This window comes from Hippoglossus hippoglossus, chromosome 19 (genome assembly GCF_009819705.1).
Source record: "Hippoglossus hippoglossus isolate fHipHip1 chromosome 19, fHipHip1.pri, whole genome shotgun sequence".
In the NCBI taxonomy this organism is placed as follows: domain Eukaryota; kingdom Metazoa; phylum Chordata; class Actinopteri; order Pleuronectiformes; family Pleuronectidae; genus Hippoglossus; species Hippoglossus hippoglossus.
Window position 1 is genome coordinate 16,258,730 of NC_047169.1, and position 14,080 is coordinate 16,272,809.

Genomic DNA, 14,080 nt, shown 5'->3' on the forward strand with positions numbered 1-14,080 from the left:
GAGTATTGATAAATATGAGATATTATAGATATTTAAGGATTATTGCACATGAAAAGAGTCTATATTGCACCTAAACTGAAATGATCAAGACTAAAGAAAAATGAGTAGGTTTCAAGGTTTAACAGGGGCGTTGCACCAAGGTAGGCTAAAGCCCAATTTATGCTACTGTGTTGAAGCTACGCCGTAGCCCATGCGTAGACGTGTAACCTACACAGAGCCCTACGCCGTACCCTGACATGCACCTCCCCAAAAATGTAACTATGCATCATGAAGACGCAGACCACAAGAGCTGTGATTGGTCCGCTTGGTAGTATCCAATTTCCGGCAGACTCGCCGCCATTTTTGAATTTAGTTGAAGGAAAAACCATGGACACCGTTGTTCTTGTCTTCGTTGCATTTCTTTAAGAAAAGGTATTTCTCTTCAACATCTATCAGCTCCAACTCCAACACTCTAGTAAACAGAGACGCCAGAGAATTTGTAAATAAACGGACCAGACATTGAAGATGCTCAACACCAGCATAGAAACTCTACTGCCCTTAGTGTTTCGGCGGGTGTAATACCTCTTGAGACCTTGATTGTGTAATATTGAGACATTCCTGGCTTTTTGTCAAACTGGGTGGTTTCAACGCTGCAGCTAACAAAAAAACAGTTGTGACTCAGCCCCACATAATCAGATCATTCTGATATTTCACATGTTGGATAGGAGTCCAGACTTGAATAAATCTTGGTCATTGCGCCAACCACTGGGAACAGGAAATACCAATTTCTTGTCCAACAGGAGGTCCATAATTATGGAATTGTGAATTTTGTGTAAAATGTATTTTCTATATCAGGTAATTTACTATCACCTTCCTGCTGAGGGCAGTATTACTGTGTGTGTGTGTGTGTGTGGGAGAAGAGAAGAGAAAGTAAGGACCCAGAGGCCTTATTAGTACCATATTTGGTACCCATCCCTTTTTAAAGTATTTTTTTCTTTTGCCATACGTTTATGGCGCAGGTTCATATGTGTACACTACATACCTGCACAAACCTCTGAGGTCCTCAAGGTGCGAGGTCCCTTCAAAGCTTTTTGCATTGTTGTACACAATATTAAGAGAAAAATTAGGAATGGATCATTTTAACTAACCAAAAATGAACTGCCTACATGTGAAGATGGAGCTTTTGGGTCCCTAACTATCTGTCGCACTTTCCACTAGTTTGAAAAAAAATTCCCCCAAATATTGGTTAAAATCGATACTATTCTATAAAGTTACAAAATATTTAGGGGGGTAAAGCAGAACCTGATTAAAAAATGAATCAATGTTTTGCAATTCTTCTATTTTAAGTCATTATTTTTTTCTCTATGTTATGTATTGATTCATGGAACCTGCTGAGCTCTAGAGATGAGTGGTCCATTGGAAAAGTGCACCTAGATGTCTTGTTCTGAAAGTCAAACTCAATTTCCTTTCTAGCTCTCCTTGACTTTGATTTCCTTGACAAAGACTAAAACCTGGGTCTTGTAGTTTCTGTTGAACTATTCTAAAAAGCTTTCTTATCACTCAAAGAAAAATGCACGAAGGTATCCAGATTTTATTGTTACATATTATTAGTCAAATATATTTGTTCCATACAGAGCAAACCTGAGTCAACATTGTATAGAAGAAAAAACAAAAATATTAAAGAAATACATTAATATCAAAATATATATATGTAACAATTAATAGCATATCCCTGATCCACAACTTTGAAGAGCTCCATTTTTAAACGGTCTATGTTAATAGATCTATAATCCTGAGGTCAATACAATGCAAAATACATTAATAACACTAATAATTCAAGTAGACTCCACACTGGACAGCTGTAAATTAAGTTAAAATAAACATATAAAATAAACAAGAATTATTACATATTCAGTGTGTCTGATTAAGTTGCATCTAGTGGCAAAGTTGCATTTTGCAACAAAATAAATACCCCTGCTATTACCCCTCTCTTGACTCAGTGCTTGGTTTGTCTGTGCTGGGCCACTGTAGAAAAATAGCGGATTCCGTGGAAGAGGAGTCGCCCCCTGTCTTTACATAGAGGGCTCAGTCTAAGGTAACAAGAGGACAACAATTTTTAGTTTCAGGCATAGATTGTATATAAAGATAGACGACATGACAGCTCCCAAAAGTAAAGCCAAACCGCTTCTAACACGCGACAGATGCATAAATGAAGAAACAAAAGGAAAATAAGTATCTCCCAGTGAAAAAGTTGTGTCATAAACGTAGAAGACACAGACAAAGATGTCAAGAGAGTTTGAAGTGATCAGACCTGTCACCCCACGATGTCTGGGTGCTGTAAACAAACTCACGTGATCTACGCTGCAGAGTTAATACGTCACTTCCTTCCTTGACCCGCAGATCATGTCTGAAAACGGCTTATAAGTGTTATATCCTACCAATAGATCCCTCACACCGGTCCTTTAAAGATCAAATTAGTGAGACATATGTAGTACTGTATATATTGTCAGTCTTTTACATTGTGCTCAGTTATCTCATATGTAGTCTGACTGTCATGTTGACACATTTTAGGCTGTCATCTTCTGTCTCTGTGCTCTCAGGGCTGGTGCAGTGCGGGCCTCATGACGACGAAGGGGAAATTGTAGGTGTGCGGGAGACCCTGATGAGTTGTGAGGTTGAAGGACTGCCACGAGAACGGCTGCAGACCCCCTTGTGTCGTGGGGCCATTTATTGCCTCCGCGACCAGCTGCAGAGCCATCTGGTAGTCTGTCACCTGCACCGTGAGACAGAAATGAGCAGAGAGGGCACATGGGAAGAAAGTGCAGACATTTAAATTACAAAATCAACACCTTGAATTTTTCACTTTACGAAATCTTTACGTCGACTAGATGGATGGATGCTGAGTTTTGTTCAGACATTTATTGCTCCCATGATGATGGATCTAAATGCCTTTGGTGATCCCCAGACTTTTTCACTCTGGCTCCAGAATGACATTTTTGGTTTAAAGTGAAACTGTTGCACAGATTGCCAGTAAACATTGTAGGTACAAGGTCATTTGTGACCCTGGCAGGCGACAATAACAAGCCAATAACTAATGACAAAAAAGGCAATAATATTATTTCTGTATAATGAGCTCAACTTTAAACAATTTTGTTTCTATTATTACCACAGACCTACACCGAGATGAAACTACAGGGTGGAGGAGGTGGAGATACAGTGAATACTTCAGGTATGAAGTTTAGCAATAGTCACACATAAATGCACTTAAAAACAATTCAGTAGGAAATCTTGTTATTTTCACCTTTATAAATAAAACCCACCAACTAAAATACAGAGCGTAACTCAAACTTAATCTTGATAAAAAGGACTTCTGACCTTAGTGTCATAGCAACCTCCCGGGCGTGGCCTCATTGGTCTCAGGTCGTTACGGCAACAGATGGTCTTACATGGATGGCCCTTAGAGTAGGGGTCTCTCTTGTAGTCTGCAACAGAACCAGTCTGACCTTAAATTGAGCTGCTTAGTGCTTACAGTTTGAAATCAGCACCAATATCCTGAATTATTTGTTTGTATTCTTTGTCACATCTTTAAAGTGCCTTGAGTTCTCAGGAAAATACATAAAATATCGGATATCCAATTAGAGTTAGTGTTCTACCTACTGTTGTATCTCATGATGTGTTTGAGGGACTTGAGGTTCGACACCTTGGCCTGGTCCCTGCGGAGGATTTTGGCTCGGGGACAGAGGTCGTAAGAGAAGTCCACTCCGTATCTCTTCCACATCACGCCGTACCCACTCAGGTTGTAGATTTCAACGTGAAATGGTATGTTGTAGGATGGCCAATAACCTGCAATGTATAGCACACTGAAGATGGAGCGGATCCAGATGATAGACTGTATATAAAGATGGACAACGCCTGACCACTTCCTCCCATTATTCACTATTCAGAAAGGAAGCCAAAATATCAAGGATATGAACGTCGCCATCTTGTGGATTTGAGTCTGTGCAATAGTGATCAGTGAATCTCTTGGCATGATGTTTTAGTTTGATCCATGTCCCATCTGCTAACATGGAGGAGGAGGGATTTATGACATATACTGCAGCCAGCCTCCAGGGTGCAAACAAGATGAATTGGCCATCATGCTGTCCACATACTATATATAGTCTATGGTCCACACACATTTAAACACCTGCAGTAGCACACAAACAGATGTAGATGATGTTTGATTCTTACCTCTGCGTAGAGCTTGAGTCTGATCGGAGTGCATCACCTTCCCAGGGATCTGCTCCACCACAATGAGAGCTCCGTTCCGGATGCTGTGACCCAGAGAGACCCTGCTCAGGTCCAACACCATGTACTGGCTGTTATATGTACCTGAAATACAGTGTCAACAAATACAGTGTCTGTGTTTCCTACTTATGCTGACCCAACAAATGTATCAGTCTGAAAACAAAGAAATCTAGATGCGTCTCCTTCTCTCTGCTCCTTCTAAATACCTGCAAATATAATGATTCATGGTTCATGGCAGCTGATGGTGACCATGGGGAAAGGATAATTTTCGTTGTGACAGTGATGTTAAATAGACTTTATATTTTGCATAGAGCTTTTCTAGTCTTAATGGCCACTCAAGGCACCTTACACCAGAGGCCACATTCACCGATTCACACACACATTCATACAGTATATGCTGCGCTTTATCTATTACACACCAGTCACACATGTTCCCACACAATGGAGTGGGGTTCAGGATCTTGCCCAAAGTATGTAAACTGGACCAGCCCGGGATCGAACCACCAATCTTCCTGGTTAGTGGACGACCCGCCACAGTCACAGCCGTCCTGATGGTGAATAGATTTAGCCCCCCCAAAAAAACTTGGCAAGTCATGACTTGTTGGTACCAACAAGTCATGACTTGTTGGTACAAACAAGCCCTGTTGAAGTGGGCTGCTAGCATTCAACTAACACAGGTAAAATAACATGTAGGGTCTTGCCTGTGCCTGAGTGACTGGTGAAAGGAAAACAGTTTCTCATTCGGGAGTTACCGACGTGCTCAATAAATCCCTCACCTAACTCTACCGAAATGAAATGAAAACATGGGATGATGGTTTCCTTGTTGGCTGCCCCCAGGCCACTCCCACAGTTTGGCAGGACGGCGAGAAGGAGAGCAGAGAAGGGCTTCTCGAGGATGAGAGGACTGTCAGTGTCAAGAACACTCTGTCCTGTTCTCCTCTGCCCTTCCATGGCAACATGACACAAGTCGATTAAAGCAGCTGCCCAATTAACAAGCACAAGTGCTTTGCAACAGGACGGTCTGTTTTGAGAGTCTGCGCCATCTCAATGGAAATTTGCCTGGTGAATTGTTACATTGATTCAGTCCCAGACCTGCTTCGAGTCTCATTTGTTCTTACTGCTCTGACTCGTGATATCACTTCACTCAAAACCACTAAGGTCTGGCATTTTGTAACTCTGTTTTAGTAGACGCATATACTCCCTAGCAACCAGTGCAATGACGCACTGATAATGAGAATGCATGGTGACTATCTAAAGAGGGAAAGGACGTTCATCTAGATGGAGTGCACTCCTATTTCCAGGTCAAAGACTAAAGGTGATCGAACCTGCCCAGACAATTAGATCTACTGACTCTATTGCTTTCTTAGTGTGTATGTGTTTGTGTGTATATGGATACCTGTATATACTTTAAAACATTACTTCAATTAGTAACACGCTGATTAAAGTTTTTTCAAATTAAACTTAGCAATTGTGTTAATATAACCCGTTACCTTCATCATCAGAATCATCATGATTATAATCATAATTATAATCATGATGATTCATGATGATCATTATAATCATAATTACAATCATGATGATGATGATGATTATTTTGGTTATTATAATTAGCAGTAGTAGTTAAAAATAAGAAATAAAATTAAAGAAATTATTATCAAATACATTATGAAATGCCTCACATTTTGCCATTGATGTGATGTTTGATCGCAATGTTTCAGCAACAATGCATGAAAGAATAAATCCTTCCTTGACTCTAGAATCCAGCAGCCACTTACCTGAGTTGTGTTTGGAGAAAACTTGTGCCCACTCCTCTCCGCTGTGCGCCAGGCTGTTGGCCAGGCGCACCCTCTGCCAGGCCAGCAGGCTGCGAGGGCCAAGCTGGGAGAACAGGGAAGCGTTGAACACGCCGATGGATGTCTGAGTCATTAGGAGGCCGCTCCCGAGCAGGTAGAAGTCGTCCAGGGACATCAGGAAGCCTGGGGTAGGAGGATGAGGTGTAAGAGGAGGAGGGGTAAGAAGTGACGTCATTTTGAGGAAGTGAAAGGAGAAAAGTATATTAAGACAAAGATTGAAAAGGGAGGGGAAAGTAAACAGAGATTATGATGATGATGATGAGGCCATTTGTTATTCTCAGCTACAACCCACATGCATAACCACAGTATTTGGCAACAGTTCCGCGACTAATCTCCATTTTATTTGACTTCACACTTCTACTCCACCACATTTCTGGGGAGATATTACACTTTTTATTCCTCTTTACTGCTGTATTATAATAGAATTAACAAAACAAATCATAAGGGGAAGAATATTGTCTTCACTTCTGCAAGAAGGCCCTGGTTTGCTTTGTGTGTTCAACGTTTGTCAGCGTCAGAGAGAAAGCCGCTTAAGAAGGATGCAGGGATCAATCCCCACCTCCACTGGCAGCGGTGTGTTTCATCTCTTCTTTTTAATATAGTGAAGTGATATCCATGGCCCCTCGGCATTGCAATGGAGCCTATAAGAGGATTTTTATGGCTTGGGCCACTTGATAAATCTTTGTCCACAAAATTACTCGGCCTCCTCTGACTCGACAGTGAGGGAATTAATTTCATCACAGCTCTGTGCGGGTGATCACACACTGTGATATACGTTTCCTTGCCACAGACTATGAGCTGTGTGCTTAACAGAGGAATTATGTACAGCGACTGTTCATCGAGGATTTGGGTTAAGTCCTTGACGTCAGTGTCTCTGTTTTCCAGGAAGAAAATGAAAGTGTGTGGATTAATGACGAGCAGTTCACTTCATCTCAGGGCTTTTCCAGGAACTGTGGGCTTCACTGTGCTGTAGCTTGTCGAACTGACAGTGTTTCAAATTCAAATCATGTACTGAGAGAACAATATGTCAACTTTCTTTTAGGAGAAAGTGTACATTCTTGGGCAGCTTGTATGTGTGTGTGTGTGTGTGTGTGTGTGTGTGTGTGTGTGTGTGTGTGTGTGTGTGTGTGTGTGTGTGTGTGTGTGCGTGCGTGCGTGCGTGCGTGCGTGCGTGTGTGTACCAGGATAGCTGCTGAACGACATCATTCCAGTGGCAGTGTGTGTGTCAATGACCTTGAAGTCCCAGTGTTTGTAGATGCGCGTGGTGGCTGCGTAAGTGTACCAGCTAGAGTGGCCGAACAGCAGGTTCTCAAAGCCTGGCAGCACCTGACACAGAATACAGAGAGGGTAAGAAATCCCTATCTATCTATCTATCTATCCATCCATCCATCCATCCATCCATCCATTGATATTGTGGTTGTGCAGTATCACTCAGCGCCCTCCCCTCCATGCTCCCCCCTGGATGGGTATAGGTGCTGGCCCTCTGCACTTATTGACAGACTTTAAACAAGAGGGAACCCCATACATAAGGACTCGCAATGAAGGCAATTAGGCCTCTGTTGAGCTTCCCCAAGTGCTCCCTCACAGTTTGATTCAGACAAGCTTGGCCTAACCTTTATGAGAGCAGTGCAGTGGCCCATTCCTGGCATCCTGAAAGTGCCGCCCCCCGCTGAGGAGTTGGCGCGAGCTGTCAGAGCCGGGACCAGGTCCAGGAGGTCACCGACGCCATTCAGAAACTGGACCGCAAACGCTGACAGAGGCTGGGTGGGAAGGAAAGTGGCGGAGATGAGAGATATCATACTGTGTCAACTCTTTGTGCGGCACACCTTCACACACCTCTCTGTGTCTGCCTTTGGCCCACTGTGCAGCTCCGGCATGGAGTCCGTCCAGCTGGGCCAGGATCAGTCCCAGATGCTTCCACAGGGGGTCACGGTTTCTCTTAAGTTTCACCTGCTCCCTGGCCCACCGGTCCTGCGTGCTGTGGATCATTTGAAGATGGGCTGAGAGGCACTTTTGCAATTTGGTTGTTTCTTAAATCTGCTGCCTGATTTTTGCCTTGCATAACAGATAACAGGACTGTACCTCAAAAACGTCTTCAGTGGATTCAGAACGCTCTCATTCTTAATCAGCTGAGGGTACATGTTGGAGTAATGAGTGAACATCTGTCTGCAACAGAGAAACCAATAAGAACAGCTGGGATTTTTTATTCACATCTCCATGAAGTTACCGCTCAAATTACGAGCTCCTTTGTTTTTCTAATTTAATTCAAATGCAATAACTCAACCCAGTAATGTGTAATGTTTTCAGCTAAACCGAATTCAGCCCTTATTTACTTTATGTATACCTGTGATTTTTCCATTATGACATGAATTATCCTGCAACTATTTAATATATCAGGCAATAGTGGTTGAATGCTAACATTACCAGTTTTTTTAATGGTAGCTATCAAATATGTTGAACCTTGAAACATGGTCACATATCCCTCCATAATTGAATTATCCATTTTTAAAACGTTATCAATTGACACTGAACCAGTATTCCTTGTCTGGGAAGGCTTCTATTCGAGACATTTCATAAAAATGTGTTTTTCTTCCGTATATGGAACCTGAAGTGGGCCACTCACCCAGCAGTGAGGTAACCCTCCAGGTAACCAGCCAGGAAGAAGGTGGTCTCGTCTTCCTGTGGGATTCCTCCATAACCTGCGCGGATTTCCAACACGCCCCATCCAGAGAGGAGCAGAGTATCATTGAAGTATCCGTACGCTCCCCCATCTGTCTCCATCACCCCCTCCTTCAGGATCACACTTTTCTGGGCAGCATCCCAGTTCACGGTGGCCTCTCTGAGCTCTACCATTGTAGGGAGAGGGACAAGGTTACAGGGCTGAGGTTGGATAACACTCATTATGTAAGATAATGTCGTGAGACCAATATTATCAGGAAAACTGTTTTTGCTTGACTGTTGTCTGTCACAAGACGAATGCAAGTTAATCTCAAGGGATTGGCACATAGGTTCACATTGACGAGTGCACAGTAGTTGTTTGGACACACATTATAACGTATTGTTTGAAGCTTAATCTGGTTTATTGAGGAAACTAGGTAATGCAATGTTTGCAACTCATTTTCATTCATCGGCAGTAAACGTATAACAAAACCTTTTTAAGGTACGCAAGGACAAATTACTGCATTGGCAAAGTGGGCAAGTACTCAGGGCCCTAGAGCCCATCGGGCCCCTCGGCCGTAACACATAACAAAGAATAATACATCTTTTGGTTTTAAGAACGTCAGAGTTAATGTGATTTCAAAAGTGTTGCACAATTATGAAATTTGTTTGCAAATTAGCAGATTAAGTCGTGTGATGTTACAAGGACATAGGTTAAAATATAAATGATTGAAAGATAAAGCATCTGATCACATTCCTGAACTTCTCAATAAAAACCACAGAGTCCCTGTGACTCAGGGCCTCAGGTCCTAAGGACTGGTGACATAACGGGTGATGTCAGAACTCTGATTCTTACAATTATTATCAATCGATTTACTGTTCTTTATTCACAGGACAAAAAAAAACATCTTAAGTAGAGAGGATTTACACAATGGAATTGAAATATCTGTTATAAAAAAATTATATACAGAAAATATGTCAGTTTGTCATAGAACACTGTTATAACTAGATATTGAATTTCCTGCTGAAAAGGGGAGTGTAGAGGAGCAGGAAAACCAGAGTACGACGGATTAAATGTCCTGAATGAGCTGAAAGTTTGGATGTTTTAACGGAAACGGAAAAAACGAACATAAGAAAAAAAAAAAGGAAAATTGCATTAATTCAAACAACAATTCAAACATTTAAATGTTCAGCTGCTTTTATACTTTTTTTCAAATATTTTTTCTGCACTTTCTTTCTCACCATCACACAGTTTTTAGCTTAATTCCCCAACTCAGCATTCACTCACACATTTCTGCAGGAAAAGCGGTTTTCAGGACACACCATGGCAATGTTACTCACGGTGGGTTTGCACTGATGCAGCCAGGGTGCTCAGCAGCACGCACATTCTCTCCATGTCGGCTGATCCTGCGATCCTCCGCCGTCCATGTACTTCAGAGAATAAATGCTGCTGTGATTGCTTCAGTGAGGGGCGACGCTGATGGAGCTCGGTTTCTCAGGACCTGTGGAAACGCGGATTTTTCAGGATGCTGCAAAAAATTTGATGAAAGCGTGTTTAACTTTGTCTCTACGATAAATTGATCAAAAGTTTTAGCATAAGATAATTCACCCCAGATGGGACTCGAACCCACAATCCCTGGCTTAGGAGGCCAGTGCCTTATCCATTAGGCCACTGGGGCTAGGTGACGCTCATGGGTGTGTCAACCACTTTTAAACATGTGAGATATGAATGTTTCAGTGTTCGTAAATGTATGTGTCTCTGTCCAAATCATCTGTGTCAAAACGTGGATTTATAAACTAACTGCTTATTTTAAACGACGGATAAACGATGGAGGATTAATCGAAGATGAAAATGACAAAGGAAAGAATGAAGCCATGGTATTACCATGGTGATACGGTTCATGGATGATACCATTCTCTCTCCTCAATAGGGGTGCTTGTGTTATTCTCATACCGACACGTACACATAAACGCCATAAACATAGGATTATAACGCTAAGCAGAATGATAATATATATAAATGTGTATTCCTGCACAATTATATACGACAACTCTGTGATGAGGTCATAAAACATTTCAGATACGGGTCTGTTTTACACCGATGGATCCTTCGCACTTGCGCAGTAGCCAGCGTGGTTTTGTTTGTCTGCCCGTGAGCCCCTGACGCTCCGTTAAGAGTTTATACAAATAGTCTGTATGGAGGTAAATATATATTAACTGTATGTTCTCAGTGACACAGCAGCTACTAACCCGCCTGTGAGGCAGCCGACAGTTTCACTTAAGTGTCAGGTATGAAGAGAACTCACAGCTAGCGACCGGTAGCCACCTAGCATTAGATTAGCAGTGTAGTAGCGATAAACATGTCCTGTTGCTGTGTGGTGTTGTTGTCTTACGACGGAGGATCAAAGCCATTTACAACCGAAAATAACAGTTTTCTAGATTAAAGTCGTGATTTTACGAGAAGCCGTCATAAGTGTACGAGACTTAAGTCAAAATGTTACGAGATATAGTTGTAATATTATGTCATATATTTATCATATTATAGGAAGGATATAAGAGAGATCAGCATGTCCCCTGTTGGAAAATGAGGATTGAGGAGCATGTTGTTAAATTATACTTTAGTATAGGTTTCATAAGTTACCAAATACTTCATCTTTTCACCATCATAAGTATCAGGACTTTGAAATGATTGTTGTTAAATTATACTTCAGTGTATGTTTCATAAATAACCAAATACTTCATCTTTTTATCATCATAAGTATCAGGACTTTGAATTGATTGTTGTTAAATTATTCTTTAGTACAGGTTAAAACTTTATTCTCGTAATATGATGGCTTTTTTTCTTTCTTTCTTTATTCTTGTAATATTACGACTCTCTTCTCAACTATGACTTTAATTCTGTAAAAGAATGGCTTTATTCTCAAAATCTACATTTAATATGGCCTTAATACTCTGTTGTATGGTCAAAATATACCAATTCTACACTTAATGAACCATCTCTTATGCAGAACCTCAAAAAATCTCTAAAGATGCCGCTCTTTGGGAACACGTTCAGTCCGAAGAAAACACCTCCTCGCAGATCGGCTTCCTTGTCCAGCCTTCATACGGTGAGAACTTATGTTCTGGTGTACGGTTTTAATGATGTGCATCGATGAGTAAGTACAACTCGAGATCGCATCCTTATTGTTATGGAAGTTTTCTGGAAGCTGGTGAAAGGAGAACTCCGGCAGCAGCTGATGTCTCATGCAGAAGGTTTTAATGTAGACTTGATGCATCAAGGAGACCAGAAGGTGGAACAATATACAAACGCTAACAGAGTAACATGAGAAATGGTCACCCCGAAGTCTGAAGATGTCTCCCACAGCATCCCAATTTATCTCCCTCTACTTGCATCACCCATTCTAACAGCACATCCACGAATGGCTAGAATTGCTGTCCCTCATCCTATTGGATAGTTAAGCCTAAAGTATGCATTCCTAAATCACATTGTGTCCTTACGTCTTGCCACTGGTAAAATACGCAAAAGAGTTAAAGTTGGTGAGAGTTGAAGTTGGTGCCTCTCTGTCTGGAGCATCTGAGTTAGATATGAAAGTCCCTCAGAGTAGACACTACAATGTACTGTTGGTTGGTCCTTTATCTATAAGCTGACCTTGGGTGCTGCTTAGAGAGAGAAGGGAGTTTAGTGGAACTAAACAGGCGCTATTCTCCTGTACAGATATAATATACACTATACACAATATATAGTGACATACAGTAATGTGTGAGGATGGTCAAAAATTCCTGTACACTTATAGCTTGTTAATAGATCTACACTGATCACTAAGAGAATGAACCCAGAGAGAGAGAATTGGTTGAATTTGTGAGACATCTGAGATGCAGACTGAACTGTGGTTTCTTGCTCATCTCTTTTAGTTGGATAGATCAACAAGAGAAGTCGAGCTGGGCCTTGAATATGGACCTCCTGTGATGAACATCGGAGGTCAGAGCTGGAAATTTGAAGAGGGACAGTGGATAACAGGTAATGACTTTGATGACCTGACTACGGACCTATGCAGACTCATTGTCTGTTTCTGATAGGCCAGTGTTGTATTTATTCTTTTCCATTTATTTAAACAGAATCCGGTGAGAATACATCTGGCAGGGAAGCACAGAGGCTCAAGAAAAGAAATGTCCAACTGGAGGAGGAAAACAACCTCCTAAAACAAAAGATGGAAATCCTCTTGGACATGGTGAGAGTCGACTCATGATGCAGTGACCTGAAATAAACGAGTGTTTATCATTTGTGACTGGGCTAATACATATTACCACACTCTGGCTCTAGGACAATACTTGAGACATAGTTTTTGTACAAGTCTAACACTGATTGTATTTCTTATAAACAAATATAGCTTAATACATTTGCAATCGTACACTTGATTACCACTAAAATGGTTAGTGTAAATGTTAATGGTGGATGATGTTGGTGGGTGTCACACAAGCTATTAAATAACTGATGTGTAAATTTTCCCTTCTAGTTGACAGAGACGACTGTAGAGTACCACCTGATGGAGAAAGAAGTGGAAGATGTAAAAACACAACATCAAAGGAAGAAATGACTGATGTTATTCACACTGCATTTTCAGCAGGAAATGCACTTTCTAGTTCTTATTAAACATGTCCCTGGGAACATGTCTGTGTGCCGGTTCATATTTACAGTTTGTGGGGAATGTTAATGTCAGGGGGTGACGTCACACTCTGATTATGACAATTATTATTTATTGATCTATTGTCTTTTATTAACAGAATAAAAAAAAAAAAGTATGATGATTTATACACTGGAATTTTATATTTATCTACCTCCCCATGTAAGTAGATGGTAATTGTAGTGTATCATAATAAAAATAACATAAACACATTTTTATAGTGGGACCCCAAGTTCCACCATGCACAGTGAATTCATCGTACGCCTTCACTTACAAACACAGACCAGCTGTGTCTCAATTCGGAGGCCACATTTAAAGACCGATTGCATCACAGCGGCGGGACCTGGCTGTCCCATTTCAAAGGCTGCTTTAAAAGCAGCTAATAAATGTGTCCTTCCATTCCCGAGCAACCAAGAAACCAATGGTGGATCTTTCTTGGCCCAACCCTTTCTTATTTTTATTTGCCTTTTTGTTTCGCATTTTGTAATGGCTATTTTAAAAGGTACAATATAATTAATGTTTTTATTATTATTATTATTATTATTATTATTATTATTATTATTATTATCTACCTATATACTTATATACCTTTGGTGGTTAGAAGTCCGAGCCCAAGATGAT

The 14,080-nt window shown here is 41.1% G+C and overlaps 2 protein-coding genes and 1 non-coding gene across 5 annotated transcripts; 1 reads left to right on the plus strand and 2 right to left on the minus strand.

The window, feature by feature from the left end:
• Nucleotides 1-1,559: 1,559 nt before the first annotated feature.
• On the minus strand, nucleotides 1,560-10,199 carry LOC117753217 (phospholipase B-like 1). 2 transcript variants are annotated; one of them, XM_034571174.1, is made up of 11 exons: nucleotides 10,119-10,199; nucleotides 8,743-8,965; nucleotides 8,202-8,281; nucleotides 7,956-8,097; nucleotides 7,733-7,879; nucleotides 7,301-7,445; nucleotides 6,042-6,242; nucleotides 4,210-4,350; nucleotides 3,637-3,822; nucleotides 3,355-3,461; nucleotides 1,560-2,752 (listed from the first exon to the last, which is right to left on the minus strand). In XM_034571174.1, the coding sequence occupies exons 2-11, from the start codon at nucleotides 8,842-8,844 to the stop codon at nucleotides 2,576-2,578; spliced, it is 1,428 nt and encodes a 475-aa protein (XP_034427065.1). In that variant the 5' UTR covers nucleotides 8,845-8,965; nucleotides 10,119-10,199; the 3' UTR covers nucleotides 1,560-2,575. The 2 variants fall into 2 exon arrangements, with proteins under 2 accessions (XP_034427065.1, XP_034427064.1); XM_034571173.1 differs by having other exon boundaries at nucleotides 8,202-8,285; nucleotides 10,119-10,193.
• A 184-nt stretch (nucleotides 10,200-10,383) lies between these two features.
• Nucleotides 10,384-10,456, minus strand: trnar-ccu. The gene has a single exon. It is a non-coding gene; the product is annotated as a tRNA-Arg (tRNA).
• A 400-nt stretch (nucleotides 10,457-10,856) lies between these two features.
• cby1 (chibby homolog 1 (Drosophila)) lies at nucleotides 10,857-13,517 on the plus strand. Of its 2 annotated transcripts, none has more exons than XM_034571235.1 (5): nucleotides 10,857-10,979; nucleotides 11,786-11,884; nucleotides 12,690-12,795; nucleotides 12,894-13,006; nucleotides 13,292-13,440. In XM_034571235.1, the coding sequence occupies exons 1-5, from the start codon at nucleotides 10,974-10,976 to the stop codon at nucleotides 13,370-13,372; spliced, it is 405 nt and encodes a 134-aa protein (XP_034427126.1). In that variant the 5' UTR covers nucleotides 10,857-10,973; the 3' UTR covers nucleotides 13,373-13,440. The 2 variants fall into 2 exon arrangements, with proteins under 2 accessions (XP_034427126.1, XP_034427127.1); XM_034571236.1 differs by having other exon boundaries at nucleotides 10,898-11,066; nucleotides 13,292-13,517.
• The last annotated feature ends 563 nt before the right edge of the window (nucleotides 13,518-14,080 follow it).

What these genes read in the sequence shown, in the direction of transcription:
- LOC117753217 (XM_034571173.1), bottom strand. Translation starts at nt 10,173, where the DNA reads ATGGAGAGAATGTGCGTGCTGCTGAGCACCCTGGCTGCATCAGTGCAA. An exon ending in CCACTGAAGACGTTTTTGAG is followed by an intron (nt 8,098 to 8,201) that starts GTACAGTCCTGT and finishes AATGATCCACAG; the next exon opens with CACGCAGGACCGGTGGGCCA. An exon ending in ACTGCACTGCTCTCATAAAG is followed by an intron (nt 7,446 to 7,732) that starts GTTAGGCCAAGC and finishes ATTCTGTGTCAG; the next exon opens with GTGCTGCCAGGCTTTGAGAA.
- cby1 (XM_034571235.1), top strand. An exon ending in CCTTGTCCAGCCTTCATACG is followed by an intron (nt 11,885 to 12,689) that starts GTGAGAACTTAT and finishes CATCTCTTTTAG; the next exon opens with TTGGATAGATCAACAAGAGA. An exon ending in AGAGGGACAGTGGATAACAG is followed by an intron (nt 12,796 to 12,893) that starts GTAATGACTTTG and finishes TTATTTAAACAG; the next exon opens with AATCCGGTGAGAATACATCT.